This window comes from Henckelia pumila, chromosome 3 (assembly GCF_033568475.1).
Source record: "Henckelia pumila isolate YLH828 chromosome 3, ASM3356847v2, whole genome shotgun sequence".
NCBI classification, from domain to species: Eukaryota; Viridiplantae; Streptophyta; class Magnoliopsida; order Lamiales; family Gesneriaceae; genus Henckelia; species Henckelia pumila.
The window spans coordinates 9,996,496-10,014,429 of NC_133122.1; the positions used below are offsets into that span (position 1 = coordinate 9,996,496).

The 17,934-nt window shown below is 38.2% G+C and overlaps 3 protein-coding genes across 3 annotated transcripts; 1 reads left to right on the plus strand and 2 right to left on the minus strand.

Annotated features, from left to right (window-relative positions):
- Positions 1-6,738: 6,738 nt before the first annotated feature.
- LOC140891465 (uncharacterized) lies at positions 6,739-14,900 on the minus strand. Its single transcript, XM_073299962.1, has 6 exons — positions 14,890-14,900; positions 13,962-14,010; positions 8,200-8,243; positions 7,955-8,083; positions 7,706-7,867; positions 6,739-6,854 (listed from the first exon to the last, which is right to left on the minus strand). Exons 3-6 carry the CDS (start codon positions 8,218-8,220, stop codon positions 6,816-6,818), a joined length of 351 nt encoding a protein of 116 aa, XP_073156063.1. The 5' UTR covers positions 8,221-8,243; positions 13,962-14,010; positions 14,890-14,900; the 3' UTR covers positions 6,739-6,815.
- LOC140888077 (uncharacterized) lies at positions 9,397-11,649 on the plus strand. Its single transcript, XM_073295752.1, has 2 exons — positions 9,397-10,790; positions 11,040-11,649. The coding sequence occupies exons 1-2, from the start codon at positions 9,397-9,399 to the stop codon at positions 11,647-11,649; spliced, it is 2,004 nt and encodes a 667-aa protein (XP_073151853.1).
- A 13-nt stretch (positions 14,901-14,913) lies between the features above and the next one.
- Positions 14,914-15,715, minus strand: LOC140891464 (uncharacterized). The gene is made up of 4 exons (XM_073299961.1): positions 15,662-15,715; positions 15,422-15,465; positions 15,139-15,267; positions 14,914-15,051 (listed from the first exon to the last, which is right to left on the minus strand). Exons 1-4 carry the CDS (start codon positions 15,711-15,713, stop codon positions 14,926-14,928), a joined length of 351 nt encoding a protein of 116 aa, XP_073156062.1. The 5' UTR covers positions 15,714-15,715; the 3' UTR covers positions 14,914-14,925.
- Positions 15,716-17,934: the final 2,219 nt, after the last annotated feature.

Here is a 17,934-nt window from a genome sequence, read left to right on the forward strand (position 1 = left end):
CCACGGGTCGATTAGAAATGGAATCGATCATCCTATATAATATGTGATATTATTTTTGTATGCATGTTTTAGACATAATTGTGTGAATCCGGCAAGCATACAAAATTTTAAAAATGATGAGACAAATTTTCAAAATTAAAATCCCTCATTTTAAATATGATTTAAAATTGATATCAAGATAAATAAAGGAAATTTAAATTTGTTTAAATGTTCCTACCTTCCATCAACGATCAATGTATGAGATGCTATCCGCGGATACGGTCCGGCTCATATTATTGGGGGGGCCCGTTCGTCGGAAAGCTGTACATTGGATCGACACATGTTGTAAGTTGGGTGGAACTCCGATGGGATTGGCTCATATTATTGGGGGATCCACATGGCGACCGTCCATCACAACTTAATATTGATGGGTCATCTTGACATGTCACAATAAACGGCGTCATATTATTGGGCCCTTATTGGACATGAGGTAAAAACGTGGAGGTTGCTTTGGAAGCAATTGGGCTCTACCTTTTGAAAATATGGTTGGCTGATATTATTCGGGACCATAGTTTGTCAATTGGAATCCATGTTCTCACTAAGGAAAACAGTTTCCCGTTTTCACTAGAGGGTAGTGAAATCGTTAAAATAGTGGGAGTGAGATTCATAAAATAAATTTCGCCTATTTTATGTCTTAGTAAATTACTTAAACAATCACTGATATTTATTTGTTTCTTTTCAGTATTTCATAAAGATGAATTCGCGTAATCCACTTTTCTCGATCCTCGAACAAAATAAATTGACTGGCGCAAACTATACGGAATGGTTCCGTAAGTTGAAGATTGTCTTGAGTTCGGAGAAGATGCTCTACGTGTTAGAAAAATCTCCTCCGAAGGAAGCACCAGCTGACATAAGTTCGGAAGAGTTAGCCAAACTTGATACATGGTGGGACCATGATATCAAGGCCAAATGCTATATGCAAGCCTCGATGTCTGATGAACTCCAGAGGCGATTTGAGGACACCGTGAATGCTGCTGACATTCACGTACAACTCAAGGAACTTTTTGGGGCTCAATCGAGGGCTGAAAGGTTCGCTACTGTAAAGGAGCTAATGACGTGTCGCATGCGTGAAGGGACTTCGGTCCGTGATCATGGGGTACGAGTGATTTGGCTCATACAGAAGTTGGTAACCCTTGATTTGGTGTTGGAGCATGAACTCAATGTGGACTTACTAATTCTATCTCTTCCTTCTTCGTTTGACGAATTTGTGGTGAATTTCAATATGAACAATATAAAGGCCTCCCTTGAAGAGATGGTCAATATGCTTGTGACATATGAATCCACATTAAAAAAGGATAAACCGGCTTTCTTGGTGGGCTCCTCTTCTTCTGCTAAGAAGGGGCCAAGTACAAAGGGTAAAAAACGTTCTACCCCACCCAAGAAAATCGAACCCGAGAAGAAGTACAAGACAAAGGCTTCAAACATGGAAAAATCCAAGGATGTTTGCCATTACTGCAAGAAGCCCGATCATTGAAAGCGTAACTGCAAGGAATATCTAGAGCAGTTGCGAACTGCGAAGGGTATGTTCTATATTGAAATAAATGTTTCACTTAATACTACTTCTTGGGTATTGGATACCGGATGTGGATCTCACATTTGCAATGATTTGCAGGTGATGACAAGAAGTCGTAGGCTTAGAATGGGTGAGACCAGCTGAGGCTGGGAAATGGTTCCAGAGTTGAAGCTAAAGCTGTGGGAGATATTTATTTAATTTTGCAGAACGATTTTAAGTTACTTTTGAGAGATGTTTTATTTGTTCCGGATTTGATTAAAAACATTATTTCTGTTTCTATGCTTGATAGAGATGGTTATTCTTGCAATTTTGTGAATGAGATTTGCAATATTTACAAGAATGAATGTTTGATTGGAAATGGACAACTTGAAAATGATCTATATAACTTAAAACTAAAAGACGTTCCAATAAATTATGTTGATAAACCGGCAACAACAAACAAAAGGAAAATCGATAGCCAAAACCCGGCAGACCTTTGGCACGCTAGGCTAGGTCATATTTCCTCAAGGAGGATGAACAAGCTAGTGGGAGAGGGCATGTTTGATATGTCTGATATTAACTCTCTACCTACTTGTGAATCCTGCCTGAAAGGAAAAATGACTAAATCTCCTTTTAAGGGGAAACCTGAGCGTAGTCAAAATCTGTTGGATTTGATCCATACAGATGTTTGTGGTCCATTTAGAGTTGGTACTCAATATGGCCACACCTACTTCATTAACTTTACTGATGATTATTCTAGGTATGGGTATTTATATTTAATGAAATATAAGTCTGAAGCATTTGAAAAGTTCAAAGAATTCAAGGCTGAAGTAGAAAACAAGCTAGGTAAAAGTATTAAAGCACTTCGATCGGATCGAGGTGGAGAATACTTAAGTACCGAGTTTTTGGACTATCTGAAAGAGAATGGGATTCTCTCTCAGTGGACTCCTCCTATGACACCACAGCTGAATGGTGTATCGGAGCGTCGTAATCGAACTTTGTTGGACATGGTTCGATCCATGATGAGCTTCACTGAGCTTCCACCTTCGTTTTGGGGCTATGCGCTTGAAACGACGGTATTGTTGTTGAACAACGTCCACACGAAAGCAGTGGACAAAACACCATACGAGTTATGGAATGGCAAAGCTCCTAAGTATTCGTACTTGAGGATTTGGGGATGTCCTGCTTACGTGAAGCAGACAGTGGGAGATAAGTTGGATAGTCGATCCACCTTATGTTATTTTGTAGGGTATCCGAAGAATTCAATCGGATATTATTTCTATTATCCTGCTGAAACAAAAGTGTTTGTTTCAAGGAATGCCACCTTCTTGGAGAAGGAGTTCTTATTGGATAAGAAAGGCGAGATGATGGAACTCGAAGAAATTCGAGAAGAACCCGAAATACAAAATAACGATCCTACACCTCAGGAACCATTGATAGACACGCCTGTACCTAGAAGATTCGAGAGGACTTCTAGACCTCCTATTCGATATGGCCTTCTTCTTGAAGGGGATCAAGATGAACCCGATGTTGGATGTGATCCAAGAAACTTCAAGGAAGCAATTTCTGATGCGGATTCAAATTTATGGCTTGAAGCTATGCAGTCGGAAATAGATTCGATGCATACAAACCAAGTTTGGTCTTTAGTAGATCCTCCCGATGGAATTGTTCCAATAGGGTGTAAATGGATCTACAAGAGAAAGCTTGGGCCTGATGGTAAGGTATTGACCTACAAGGCGCGATTGGTGGCGAAAGGTTATACTCAAAGACAAGGAGTTGACTATGATGAAACCTTTTCACCAGTTGCAATGTTCAAGTCCATAAGAATCCTTATTGCCATAGCTGCTTGGTATGACTATGAGATATGAAAAATGGATGTGAAAACTGCTTTTCTTAATGGAGACATTAAGGAAGAAATCTATATGAAGCAGCCTGAGGGGTACACATCCATGGGAAGCGAGCATAAGGTATGCAAGCTTCAGAGATCAATTTATGGTCTAAAACAAGCATCAAGAAGTTGGAACCAGAAATTTGATGAAACAATAAAGGATTTTGGTTTCATCAAGAACCCGGAGGAACCATGCGTGTACAAGAAAGTAGTTAAGGATGCTGTGACATTCTTAGTACTTTATGTTGATGACATCCTACTCATTGGGAATGATGTAGGGATGTTGCAGTCAACAAAGATATGGTTATCAGGTAGATTCTCGATGAAGGATTTGGGTGAGGCATCCTATATTCTTGGGATACAGATCTATAGAGATAGATCTAAGAGAATGATAGGACTCACTCAATCAACCTACATCGACACCATATTGAAACGGTTTTCAATGGATGGGTCCAAGAGAGGACATCTACCCATGTGTCATGGAGTTTCTCTATCCAAGTCTATGTGTCCCAAGACGGATGAAGAGATAGAGAAAATGACACATGTACCATATGCGTCAGCCATAGGTAGTATCATGTATGGGATGATATCTACCAGACCGGATGTAGCATTTGCTCTGAGTGTCACGGGCAGATATCAAGCTAATCCCGGTCAAATGCATTGGAAAGCCGTGAAGGACATTCTTAAGTACTTACGAAGGACTAAGAATATGTTCATGGTATATGGAGGAAGAGAACTAAAATTGGAAGGCTATACCGACTCTAGCTTCCAAAGTGACGTGGATGACTCGAAGTAAACCTCTGGATTTGTGTTCATGCTCAATGGCGGTGCTGTCTCTTGGAAGAGTTCCAAGCAGGACACCACAGCGGATTCCACAACTGAGGCAGAATACATTGCAGCATCAGCTGCTACTAAAGAGGCCGTTTGGATGAGGAATTTCGTCCAAGAGTTGGGCGTCATTCCTGAAGTTGTTGGTCCAGTCCCGGTGTACTGTGACAACACGGGTGCCGTTGCTCAGGCAAAGGAACCAAGGTCTCATCAAAGATCCAAACACGTACTGAGGAAATACCACATCATCCGGGAGATTGTGGAAAGAGGAGACATCACTATCGAAAGAGTGGCCTCTACAGACAATATCGCTGATCCACTTACTAAGCCCTTGTCAGGATCATTATTTGACAAACATCGCGAAGCAATGGGTCTACGTAGTATGACTAGTTGGCTTTAGGGCAAGTGGGAGATTGAAAGAGTAGGTGCCCGGTGAGCCAACTTGTGGCTAAGGGCTTTGATGACTCTTTGTATAAACAATCTTTTGTTTAATATAATTTACACTTTTATTAATGGCAATGACTTTATCTTTCTTCATATTGTTATATTGTGATATACTATTGTTGTTTTGATAAAGACCTTGAATATACTATAGTGTATGTAAGATGTGGTAGAACATGGAGATGTCTATCATGAAACACATCTTATAGTCACTGTGTATTCTAAACTGTTCCTAGTCGATTGAGCCGTCCGATAATAAGGATAAGGATCGCTCGAGTTTGAGACTAGCATTTGCGATGCAGAGTACCACGTTTCATTGGTAAGGAACATAGAGATGTTCGAAGCATGCAAATGGATATTCATACGATGAATGATCGAACTACCCTATCCGGACTTTCCAAGTGGTTATCACTTATTGAGTGGATAAAGTCCGCAGTTTTTGTTGTACACCATTAGTCCTTACTACTTGAAACATCATTGAGACTCTATATGCTAGTACTGTGCTTTGACTCGTTTACCGACTCTATTGGGGTCATCAGGTGTCGGGATTGGGTACAGTTACAACACATATAGGAGTCGATGTATTGTTGTCAAGGATTCACCACATACTTGCGAGTGTGGATATCTTATGCGATCTGAGGAGATATTAGTGTGACGAATCTCTGGCCAGAGTACATGATGTGTTTTAAGAAATGGTTTCTTAATAACACATGCGATGTCACTATTTGATCTTCAAGATGTATTGCATAGTTATCGAATCTCGAACGACTCTCGATATACCAATGGTTGTTGATTCGATCGGGATATATGGATGAAGGGACCGTACTGTACGCTAACCAAAATCTATTGGTTCTTGCAGGCACTATCAGTGATACCTAGGGAATCATGGGGCGATGTTGCTAGGCGCTCTTACCATGATTCGATGGGCAAGTCGAAAATTGTTGTTCCGAGTCACAAGGAGTTGTGAGCCCACGGCTAGCTGTATCCCTGAACCATTGAGGGTCACACAGAGTAATGGATTTTTAATCCCCGTTGAGATAGTTAAATTTAAAGAGTTAAATTTAATGAACAAAGAAGTTGGACTTCTTATTTAAGAGTAGAGGAGTAAGATTTCCTAAAATGACATAGGGATGGGAATTTTTGGAAACCACTGAATTCGGATTCAGAAAAATTTATCTTGACTTTAAAAGGTGCAGAAATGGTTTCTGTACACATTGGTGAAATCAGTTTATCAATCGGAGTCATGATGAATTTTATATTAATTTCTGAACATGCGGGCTTTGCTTGTCGGGCTTGAACTTATGACTAATGGGCCCTAAGCTGTTAGTGGCCTACATTATAAATAAGTTATTGCAGTACAGAAATTGAACACAACAGGTCACAAATTTTCGAAAACCTAGTTATTTTCTCTCAATAGTGGCCGCCCCCCTCCCTCTCTACTCGGGAAAATCCAGCCTGTGAATTTTGAATTACAGTCTGGTTTAACGGATCAAATTCGTTAATTCTCTTCGTAGAAACTTCTGATAGATTTTCTAGTGCAATCTATCAGAGGGATTAATTATCCGTTCGTGGACCTGATTGAAGAACAGTTCGTCCATCAGTTCCAGGGATATACAACAAGAGCAGAGCAATCTGTTGGTGTCCATAATCTCGCTTCGAGATTGGAGGTAAAAATTTATAATTGTTAATTAATTTTTACACACACAATTTAATCGTAAAAGTTTTGATACCCATTATGGAATCGTTCCATATAAAAATTTTTAAACTTCCGCTGCACCGGGTATCAATTCTGATTGATCTGATCGCCGCGTTCTCCAACACAAGCATCATATGGCAAAGAAAGATAGACAGTGATAAAATGTTAAGCCTTTAATGATGCAATCATATTCCTCTTTTGCTTGTTCAAATCTACCGTAAAATAATGGCTTAAATATTTATTTCAAACTTGGTTGAAGACTCCACTTATGGTCCTAATATGGCCACAAGCTATCATCACATGATATTAATCTGCAACTTCAAGTATTTTAAGAATTTACTTTAAAATACCCTGCCGCAAGGAAACCACTACATTTGATGCATACATTTAGAGCTTGCTGAGAAACATGGCACATATCTATGCTTTGTCTTCTATGTTAGCACTCTCCATCTCGTATTCATAGTTATTGACTGGGACAGTAATTGAATCAAAGATAAATTCACATGGCATAGCATAAAAAAAGTAATGAATACCTAGTTTGAAAGCTAAAAGGAACCAGTAAAAATCCAAATTCCATAATAAACAAACTTGGATTTCATTTAATTTTAACTCAGTTCTGAATTTGCATGCTAGAATAGATGGTTATACCTGTTGTGGGCCCAAAAGAAGAGAGTCGTGTAGAGGGGGAGGAACCCAACTGTATTTGTTTATTCTAAAAGAAAAAAGGCTCACAAACACTCGTGAGAGGTGGGTAGAGTACATGGAGAGAATAGGGCAGGGCTACTGGAATCAGTTGTTTCTTTTTCTCCAGTAACACATACAAGTTGTAAAGAAAAATTTTCTTATGGGTTTCTTTCCTTTCAATTCAGCAGAATATATATTCATCAACTTTGAACTAAAAAACTTTTTGTGAAATATAAAATCGTGGTTACAACAATAACCAAGGAGTTTTAAAGATTGTAATTTGTAAACAAAAAAATTTGATTTGGCATCACCATCAACACAACACATACCACTGAACATCTTTCTATCTTTCTATTCCATTATATTAAAAATCTGTATTAATTAATAGAGACAAAAAAAATTGTAGGTTGGTGTGGCTAAAATAAAAAATAGCAACAGGGTCCCTCAAAGTTTTTGAAAATTATGATATTACCCATATTTTAATATAAATCAAATTTAAGTAAAAAAAATTGTACAAGCACGCAACGCGTGTGTAGGAGCACTACTGCACTAGTTCAAATAAACCAGGAATAAGGATAATGTGACTCAACTAAAACACAAACAAAATTGATCAAAGACAAAATGGCAAGGATGGTACCTTGATCTCACAAAGCACCACCGTCATTGCACCCATCACATGAACTACACCTCGAAAAAGATGGCATGCATCACCTTCAGCAGTCCAAGCCCAAAATGTCAAGCAATAGTACGCAATAAATATGTTAAGCTCGACAACCTCCTTGAAACAGAAACTCTCTTTCTGCAACAAACCCACAAATACATTAACAAAATAATTATGCTTGTTAAATGATCAAGGCTGCCAATAATATTAAATCATTTGTCTAACTTCTGTGTCATTGTAGAATTTCAAGGCTAATGACGCCAAGCAGTTGAGTTTTTCTTGCCCATCGACATCAATATGTGTGATCCCTGCACCGAGGTCACAATCACACCGGTCGAAATGTGTATCACACAACTGTCAAAATATAATGTAGAGTGTTAACCTGAATGAATATCGAATAAAATAATACAGTAAAAACTATAAAACTCAAAGGAACAAATCACATGTAGTAGAAGCAAGGAACAACATACATCACGCAGTGCCCACGACATTGAATGAGCTATTGGACAATTCCCTGCAAAAATAGTATCTCATTCAACTGAACCCATTTTCTTTGATAACTAAATCTCATATGCACGGAAAATTCAATGATTTTTACCTAAAAATACAGTCAACCGGTAATCAACCCAGAATAGTAAGGCGCAACACTCGTAATTCAGGTTAATATATTTATAGTAGCAAACATTATTGTTAAGATATAGAATACCTTAAAAATAGATTTTAAACATAAGCATGAAATAGCCATCTCAAAAGGGTATATACTATGTAGCACAGATACTCCTGTTTTTTTTTTTTGAAGTATCGGATACGGATACGATACAGATACGGATACGATACGCAAATACGCGTATCGGATACGGTAAAAAATATGTCATTGACTTTTTTGAAGTTTGACCAGTCCGATACGGCGAGGATACGGCACGGACACGGCACGGATACGGCATGAACACGGCTGGGATACGTTTGGGCTCAAATTGCAAAAAAATTAAAATTTCTAGGGTTAAATTGAAAACCAATAGACTTCTGAGGGCTATTTAATAAATATACTAAAATTAATTGGGCCTAAAAAGCCCTAAGTAGTCTAACTCCTGCGATTATTTTTCTGCCCATCCATCGCCCATCCATCGTCATTCGTCAAGCATCCGACTCATCCCAATTCCCAACACCGATCGCCAGACGCTGTCCCGCCACCACTCGCCGCCGCTCCCCGACTCGCCGCCGCTCCCTGCTTCTCTCTTTCTGGTATGCTTTTTTTTTTCTCCCTTTCTGAACGTTTTTTTTTCTTTTTTCTTCTGAAATCAGTGGCCACTACCTAGATTAATTTTTCTCCTGCAGCCCATCGCTCGCCGTCGCCACCACTCGCCGCCGCTCCCCTCTGCTCGCCGTCCCCTGCTGCTGCACTCCACTCTCCCTTTCTGGTACGTTTTCTTTTCCTCCCTTTGTGATACATTTTTTTTTCTTTTTGATTCTGAAATGCCCAGATTATTTTTTGCTTTTTGGGATGTATCTTGATCTTCTCAATTGTTGTTTCTAGCAGAAAAGTCTTGATTGATATTGTACATTAGGCAGTAGGCAGTAGGTTGTACATTATGCACTAAGCAGTAGGTTGTTTCTTTGTTGGAAAGTCTATTGATCGATATGTTTGTATTATTTTCAGCCTATTTGTCATGGAAAGCTTTGAAAATGAGAGTGGACAGGAGGATGTTGATGATTATTCTCCTTTGTGGAGATTTGTAACCAAGGTGGAAAAGGAAACTGGAGGTGGAAATGTCACTTGGTCATGCAACATATGTACTAAATTGTGCAAAGGATCATATACAAGGGTGAAAGCACACCTTTTAAAACAAAAAGGCGTTGGAATTGCTGGTTGTACGGCTGTTACAATGGACCAAATGAAGCGTATGCAACAGCTTGTGGATGATGCAGAATTGAGAAAGAAGAATTCTAAACCGAAAGAAGTTCCATTGCCTTCATCGTCTGTATCATCAAACATGGCTTCAAAATCTTCATTCAGTGGTCCTTTGCAAAGCGATGATCCAACAAAGAAGAGGAAACTACCAATTGGCCCTCTTGAAAAAGCTTTTAACTTGAATGCTAGAGATGAGCTTCACTCTGAAATTGCTAGGTTGTTTTACACCGGGGGATTATCTTTCAACATTGCTAGAAATCCTCATTACGTTCGTGCATTCAGTTTGGCTACTCAACGAACGATTCCAGGTTATCTTCCACCTGGATACAATTTATTGAGAACTTCACTTCTTCAAAAAGAAAAAGCTCATATTGAAAAATTGTTGGAGCCAACAAAAGCTGCTTGGAAACAAAAAGGAGTTAGTATATGTAGTGATGGGTGGTCGGATGTGCAAAGAAGACCGCTAATTAATATCATGGCAGTGTGTGAGAGTGGTCCTATGTTTTTGAAGGCGGTTAACTGTGAAGGTGAGTACAAGGATAAACTTTTCATCTCTAAGTTACTCATTAATGCCATAAATGAAGTGGGACATCAGAATGTTGTACAAGTTGTCATTGATAATGCTTCTGTTTGCAAAGCTGCTGGGTTACTCGTTGAGGCAAAGTACCCACACATATTTTGGACTCCTTGTGTTGTACACACATTGAATCTTGCTTTGAAAAATATTTGTGCACCGACTGACTCTCTACAAAACAGAGAAGCCTTTGATGAGTGCAAGTGGATAGCTGAAGTAGCAAATGATGATTCAATGATCAAGAATTTTATCATGAATCACAATATGAGATTATCGATGTTCAACGATAGCTCAAACTTGAAGATGCTATCACTTGTGGATACTCGATTTGCTTCCACGATCATTATGCTTAAGAGGTTCAGACAAATCAAAAGATGTCTTGAAAACATGGTGATTAGTGAAAGATGGGATCTCTACAAGGAGGATGACGTAGTGAAGGCTAGAGCAGTGAAGTACAAGATATTGGATGATCAATTTTGGGAAAATATTGATTATATACTTGCTTTCACAAGTCCGATTTATGAGATGCTAAGGAAAGCAGACACTGATCAACCTTGTCTTCATTTAGTCTATGAGTGGTGGGATGAAATGATATAGAAAATGAGAGTTGCTATCTCAAAGGGGCCTCATAGTGGAGATTCAAAATTTTATGATGTTGTTCATAATATTCTGGTGGAGCGATGGAATAAAAGCAACACGCCTCTACATTGTTTGGCGCATTCTTTGAATCCAAGGAAAAATTCTAAAAAATTTCAACTATCTAAGTTTTATGCAAATTTGAAATATTAGTTCATGAATGATGTTAAACTATAAATCTTTTTGTATAGGTATTATAGCCATGAGTGGCTTCAAGAATCTACCAATCGTCTTCCTCCTCATAGGGACATCAAAGTTTCAAGGGAAAGAAAAAAGTGCATTGAAAGATATTACTCCAATTCATCCGAACGAAGAAGTGTCAATGAGGAGTTTGCTTCTTTTTCAGCTGCCATTGATGATTTTGTTGATAATGATGCAATGCGTGATCGAGGTTTGATGTCTCCAACTAAGTGGTGGGTTGTCCATGGTGCTTCTGCACCAACTCTTCAAAGTTTAGCTTTGAAGCTACTTGGACAACCATCTTCTTCCTCTTGTTGTGAGAGAAATTGGAACACCTACAGTTTTATACACTCACTAAAGAGGAACAAGATAACACCACAAAGAGCGGAAGATTTGGTGTATGTTCACTATAATCTTCGTCTTTTATCTAGGAGAAGTCCACATTATAGTGAAGGAGAGAGTAAGATGTGGGATGTTGGAGCAGATGGATTTGATTCGATGGACATGGAGGGTGCTGCTATCCTTGAAATTGCCAATTTGTCTCTTGATGAACCTGAATTGGAGTCGGTCTTATTTACTGACGAAGGCGGTGTTGGTGATGAGACCGATATGGATGTTTGATTTGTTTACTTGTTTAATATGGATTTGGTGTTTTATTATATTTTGTTATGTCTTGTGTTTGTGATGGATATTATGATTGATGAAATATGGTTTTCTAATCTAGGATATTTAATTTCTAATATTAAATTTATATATATTTAATATTTTATATTATTTAATATTCAACGTATCATAGCCGTATCGTATCTATATTTTCAAAATTTGCCGTATCGCCGTATTCATATCGTATCCGATACGATACTCGTACCCGTATCCATGCAACATAGCAAACACCTTATTAGCTGAAAAATCACTTTTTCTTTAAAAAAAGTGATTTTCTGGTCTAACTTTTAAAACCAAATGGGGCCTTAACGTGGTGGGTTGTAGATAAGCGGGATATTTTGCACCCATTATGTTAAAGCTCCTGAATAGAGGGGTTATAGCAGGTTAACGAGACGGTCTGACCCACAACCCGTGACAACCCACCATTAAACGGCACGGGACGGGCCCGGTTGGGATAACACCAATCCACCTATGTTAGATATTGAGGCGGGTCAACCCAAAAGACTTTTGTGTAATATAGTGGGTTGGGCCGGGACGGCCCGTTCGCCAGTTTGGGGGATTAGGAAATTATCAACCCAACTCACCTATTTTATATGGCAGGGCGAGCTAAAGCGATGAATCTAGTCCACTTTGACACCTCTACTCATAAATAGATTAGGTCGAGTATGGGTTTGAACTTTAAAGGATAAGGTTAGGTATGAATCGTTTAATGCTTTAAGGAGACACTTTCGGGTCTTTGGGACCTAGTGGCCATGACGTAATGTCATCCCTAGCCTAAATTGATTATGGTATGTTTTTAAAGCTCATTAAGAAAATCCTTCTTAACTCTCAAAAAATATAAACAAATGGGTTCATTTTATTTTTTGGTTTCTTAAAAACATTATATTTCATCTCAATTTTCACATTATTTCACAATATTGATTCAAAATTTATTTGTTTAGAAAAATAAATAGAGAATGAATAAGCTACCAAAAATTTTATCTAGCTTTCCAACTCAACTAAACAAGTGTTAATGGTGAAACTTGTTCTTGGGGTCGTGGATTCATAGATCGTACTGAAGAAAGGTACTGGTAGCTGTAGAAAAGATATGGCAGTATCTAAGGCGAGAAGTTTTCGCGTTGGGTTCAAACCATTGCCTCAGCCACAAAGAAAGATAGGTTTTGGGCCACTTAAACCTTATTATGGGTGGTAGTGCATGTTAAATTAATTTTGAAAAGCATTTCGAGTGGGCTATTTTTTGCTAGTTATTGGGAATAATTTGGACAGTTTCCATTAATTCCACCTTTCAATGAAAAGAAGAAAATGTTGTAACTATGAAAAGACATCACCATAAACAACACACTGTATATACATAGATTGTAAATTTCATGATTACGTACCATATGCATCCATGTCGCTCAGATCTAGACAAACAAGGCTAATCGAACCACTGACAGAGTTCTTTGCGCCAAAATCATAAATCCTTGAACCCCTCCCAGTCATCGAGGCTCAGAAGTGGGCGGGGCAGTAGCTAAACTCACTTGCCCAGACCCAGGAGAAGGGATGCGTTTTGGGTAAGCTGTCCCCCCTCTAGCCAGTACCCTAGGGGGCGGGCACAGCAGCTACATGGACCACTTCCTCAAAGAAACACAATAAGAGAATAATACATAAGCTTAAAAACAATCCCAGAAACTGTAAGCATGCTTCATTCAAAAAAAAAAAAAGATGTTAATAGGATAACCATAAAATTCTAAATACCAAAAACCATAAGGAAGAAAAGTGAAACATTCATTGAACATCCAAGATCCTACTAGTAAGGAGCATCATCAAAGTAAAAGAGGTAGCATGATCATGGTCTTCCTTACTGACATTTGCAAACAAATTACAGACTTATAATATCAACGGATCCACTTAATGGCATGATTAACTAACGAATAGATAAGATGACTTTCCAACCAAGACAAACTAAAATGTAGAATAAATAAATACCAAAGTCTAAACTAATGAAAAACAGCACATGACATAACAATGATTAAAGCAAATGACATCCCAACTAAGACAATCTTAAGTTGTAATAAATACACAACCAAAGACAAATAAATAAAGGAGGAACACAATAAGGTATGATTTCATGATGCATTTTACCGTGAGCAGCTGAGACGACAATTTTCAGAATGATTAGAGAAAATGACCTCCCAACTAAGACAATCTTAAGTTGTAATAAATACACAACCAAAGACAAATAAATAAAGGAGTAACACAATAAGGTATGATTTCATGATGCATTTTACCGTGAGCAGCTGAGAAATGATTATCTGGAATTGTAATTTCATTGCCACCCTAAAAGAAAATAACAAAAAATTAACTCCCGAACATGGCATGCCAAAGAAAAAATAAACAGTGATTAAAAGTTAAGCCTTTGATGATGCAATCATGTTCCTCTTTTGCTTGTTCAAATCTACTCTAAAATAATGGCTTTGATATTTATTTCAAACTTGCTGATCAACATGGCACATATCTATGCTTCGTCTTCTTTGTTACCTCTCTCCATCTCATGTTTTATAGATTGACTGGGACATTAATTGAAGATAAATTCACAATTTCACATGGCTAGCAAAAGAGAAGTAATTATCCCTACTCCGAAAGCTAAACAGAACCAGTAAAATCCAAATTCCATAATAAGCAGACTTGGGGTTTCATTTAGTTTTAACTCAGTTCTTAATTTGCATCTATAGCATAAGGGCCTATAAATGTTGTGGGCCCAAAAGAGAAGAGTCACGTTGGGGGAGGGAAGCCCAAAACTGTATTTGTTTATTCTGGAAGAAACAAGACTCACACACACACCCCTGAGAGGTGGGGGAGAATATATGGAGAGAATAGGGCTATTGGAGTCAAGAGTCAGTTAATTGTTTTTTTAGTAGCAGGTACTAGCTTGTGCTAGGGCTGTACAGGAAAATTATCTCTGGGTTTCTTTCCATTCAGCAGAATATACTCATCATATTTCAGTGAAATATCATTTTGTGAATTGTTAAATAGTGGTTGCAACTATAGCAAAGGAGTTTTAAAGAATGTAAATCAAGAAATTTCATTTGGCATCACCATCAACACAACACATACCGCTCAACATTTAAATAAATCAAGATCGAGGATAATATGAACTCAATTATAAGTTTAAAACAATAACGAAATCGACCAAAGACAAATCGGGGAAGACGGGACCTTGATCTCACAGAGCAATACTTTCTTCCCATCCAGCTAATCAACAACACCTCGAAAAAGCTGGCTTTCATCGCTTTCAGCAGTGCGTGTCCAAAATGTCAAGCCACAAACCACGATAAACCTGTTAATCTTTCCAACCTTCTCAAGATAGACATTTTTTTGCTGTAACAAACCCAAAAATACGCAAATAAAATCATTGAGCGAGTTAAATAATCAATGCTGCCAATAATATTAAATAATTTGTCTAACTTCTTTCTCATTGTAGAATTTCAGGGTTAATTCCGCCAAATAGTTGGCATGTTCTATCCCATCGCTGTAAAATCGTGTGATCCCTGCACCTGGGGCACAGTCACCCGGGTCGAAATATGTATCACAGAGCTGCCAACAAATTTGAACATCGTTAATTTTTCCATGATCATGAAAACATGGTGTGATAATGTAGAGTGTTCACCCCAATTAAATATCGAATACTAATACATACAATAAAATAAAAAATCCAAAGGATTGTAAGTAGAAAAAAGGAACAACGTACGTCACGTAGATATGACAACCGTGAATCCTCCACTGGACAAAGCCCTGCAAAATCAGTATCCCATTCAACTGAACCCGTTTTCATTGATCCCTCGCATAAATTAAATGATTTTTACCCAAAAATAAACTCACTCAATAATCAACCAAAAACAAACGCAAAAATCCATGGCTACCAAGCATAAATTCAATTCAATACATAGAACAAGAAGAATAAAACCAAACATCCATCGCCATCTCTTACCCATGGCTCTAGGGAAAGAATACGAAGGCATCGAAGGGGTATACGAAGACATCGAAGGGGTATACGGAATACGAGCAAGATTGCGCCCTATTTCTCTATGAGTCGGGTTTTATACAACCTAGGTGAGCCGAACTTAGGGCATGGGCTGACAAGAAAAAGATCAAGATAGTTTTTTTAAATGGTCCTCAGCAAATATCCAGAGTCAATTTTGGCCTTAATTTAAGATATTTTTTTAATTAGTATATTTTTTAACCATGTAAAGTTACAAAATGTTTAAACTCTGTCATCACCTGCCAGTCTGCCACCACTAATTTATGATTCTATATAGTCTTCGACAACTCATTTACTCACCCCAATCAATATTTCAATTGATTGGGGGTTGTGAATCAGCACAATTTGATGCTCAAATTGTTTCTGTTCGAAGCTCTCTTCTCCAGTCGTCTTCTTCGTTTTTCTCTTCATTAAATTGTTGGAAAACGCGGCTCTCAGATCAATCACGATTAATACCCGGTGCAGCGGAAGTTTAAAATTTTTATTATGGAACAATTCCATAGTGTGGGTATCAACCGTTTAACGATTAAATTATAAGTGTGTGTAAAATTAAATAACAATTATTAAATTTTACCTTCAATCTCGAAGCGAGATTATTGGACACCACACAGATTTTTCTGCGCTTCTTGTATCTCCCTGGAACTGATGAATATTCTGTCCTTCAATCAGGTCCACGAATGGAGGTTTAATCCCTCTGATAGATTGCACTAGAAAATCTATCAGAAGTTTTCTACGAAGAGAATAAACGAATTTGATTCGCTATTCCAGACTGCAATTCAAAATCACAGACCGGAATTTCTCACGCAGAGAAGGGAGGGGGGCGGCCGAAATATTTTAGAGAGAGCTAGGGTTTTCGAAAAACTGTCTCTTAAATTATGACCTGTTGTGTGTAATTTCTGTACTGCAATAACTTATTTATAATGTAGGCCACTAACACCTTAGGGCCCATTAGTCATAAGTTGAGGCCCGACAAGCAAAGCCCGCATGTTCAGAAATTAATATAAAATTCATCGTGACTCCGATTGATGAACCGATTTCACCAATGTGCACAGAAACCATTTCTGCACATTTTAAAGTCAAGATAAATTTTCCTGAATCCGAATTCAGTGATTTCCAAAAATGTCCATCCATATGTCATTTTAGGAAATCCTACTCCCTTACTCTTATTTAAGAAGTCCAACTTCTTTATTCATTAAATTTAACTCTTTAAATTTAACTATCTCAACGGGGATTAAAACTCCATTACACTGTGTGACCCTCAATGGTTCAGGGATACAGCTAGCCGTGGGCTCACAACTCCTTGTGACTCGGAACAACGATTTCCGACTTGCCCAACGAATCATGGTAAAGCGCCTAGCAACATCGCCCCATGATTCCCTAGGTATCACTGATAGTGCCTACAAGAACCAGTAGATTTTGGTTAGCGTACAGTACGGTCCCTTCATCCATATATCCCGATCGAATCAACAACCATTGGTATATCGAGAGTCGCTCAAGATTCGATAACTATGCAATACATCTTGAAGATCAAATTAGTGACATCGCATGTGCTACTAAGAAACCATTTCTTAAATCACATCAAGTACTCTGGCCAGAGATTCGTCACACTAATATCTCCTCAGATCGCATAGGATATCCACACTCGCAAGTATGTGGTGAATCCTTGACAACAATGGATCGACTCCTATATGTGTTGTAACTGTACCCAATCCCGACACCTGATGACCCCCATAGAGTCGGTAAACGAGTCAAAGCACAGTACTAGCATATAGAGTCTCCATGATGTTTCAAGTAGTAAGGACTAATGGTGTACAACCAAAACCGCGGACTTTATCCACTCGATAAGTGATAACCACTTGGAAAGTCCGGATAGGGTAGTTCGATTATTCATCCTATGAATATCCATTTGCATGCTTCGAACATCTCCATGTTCCCTACCAATGAAACGTGGTACTCCGCATCGCAAATGCTAGTCTCAAACTCGAGCGATCCTTATCCTTATTATCGGACGGCTCAATCGACTAGGAACAGTTTAGAATATACAGTGACTATAAGATGTATTTCATGATAGACATCCCCATGTTCTACCACATCTTACATACACTATAGTATATTCAAGGTCTTTATCAAAACAACAATAGTATATCACAATATAACAATATGAAGAAAGATAAAGTCATTGCCATTAATAAAAGTGTAAATTATATTAAACAAAAGATCGT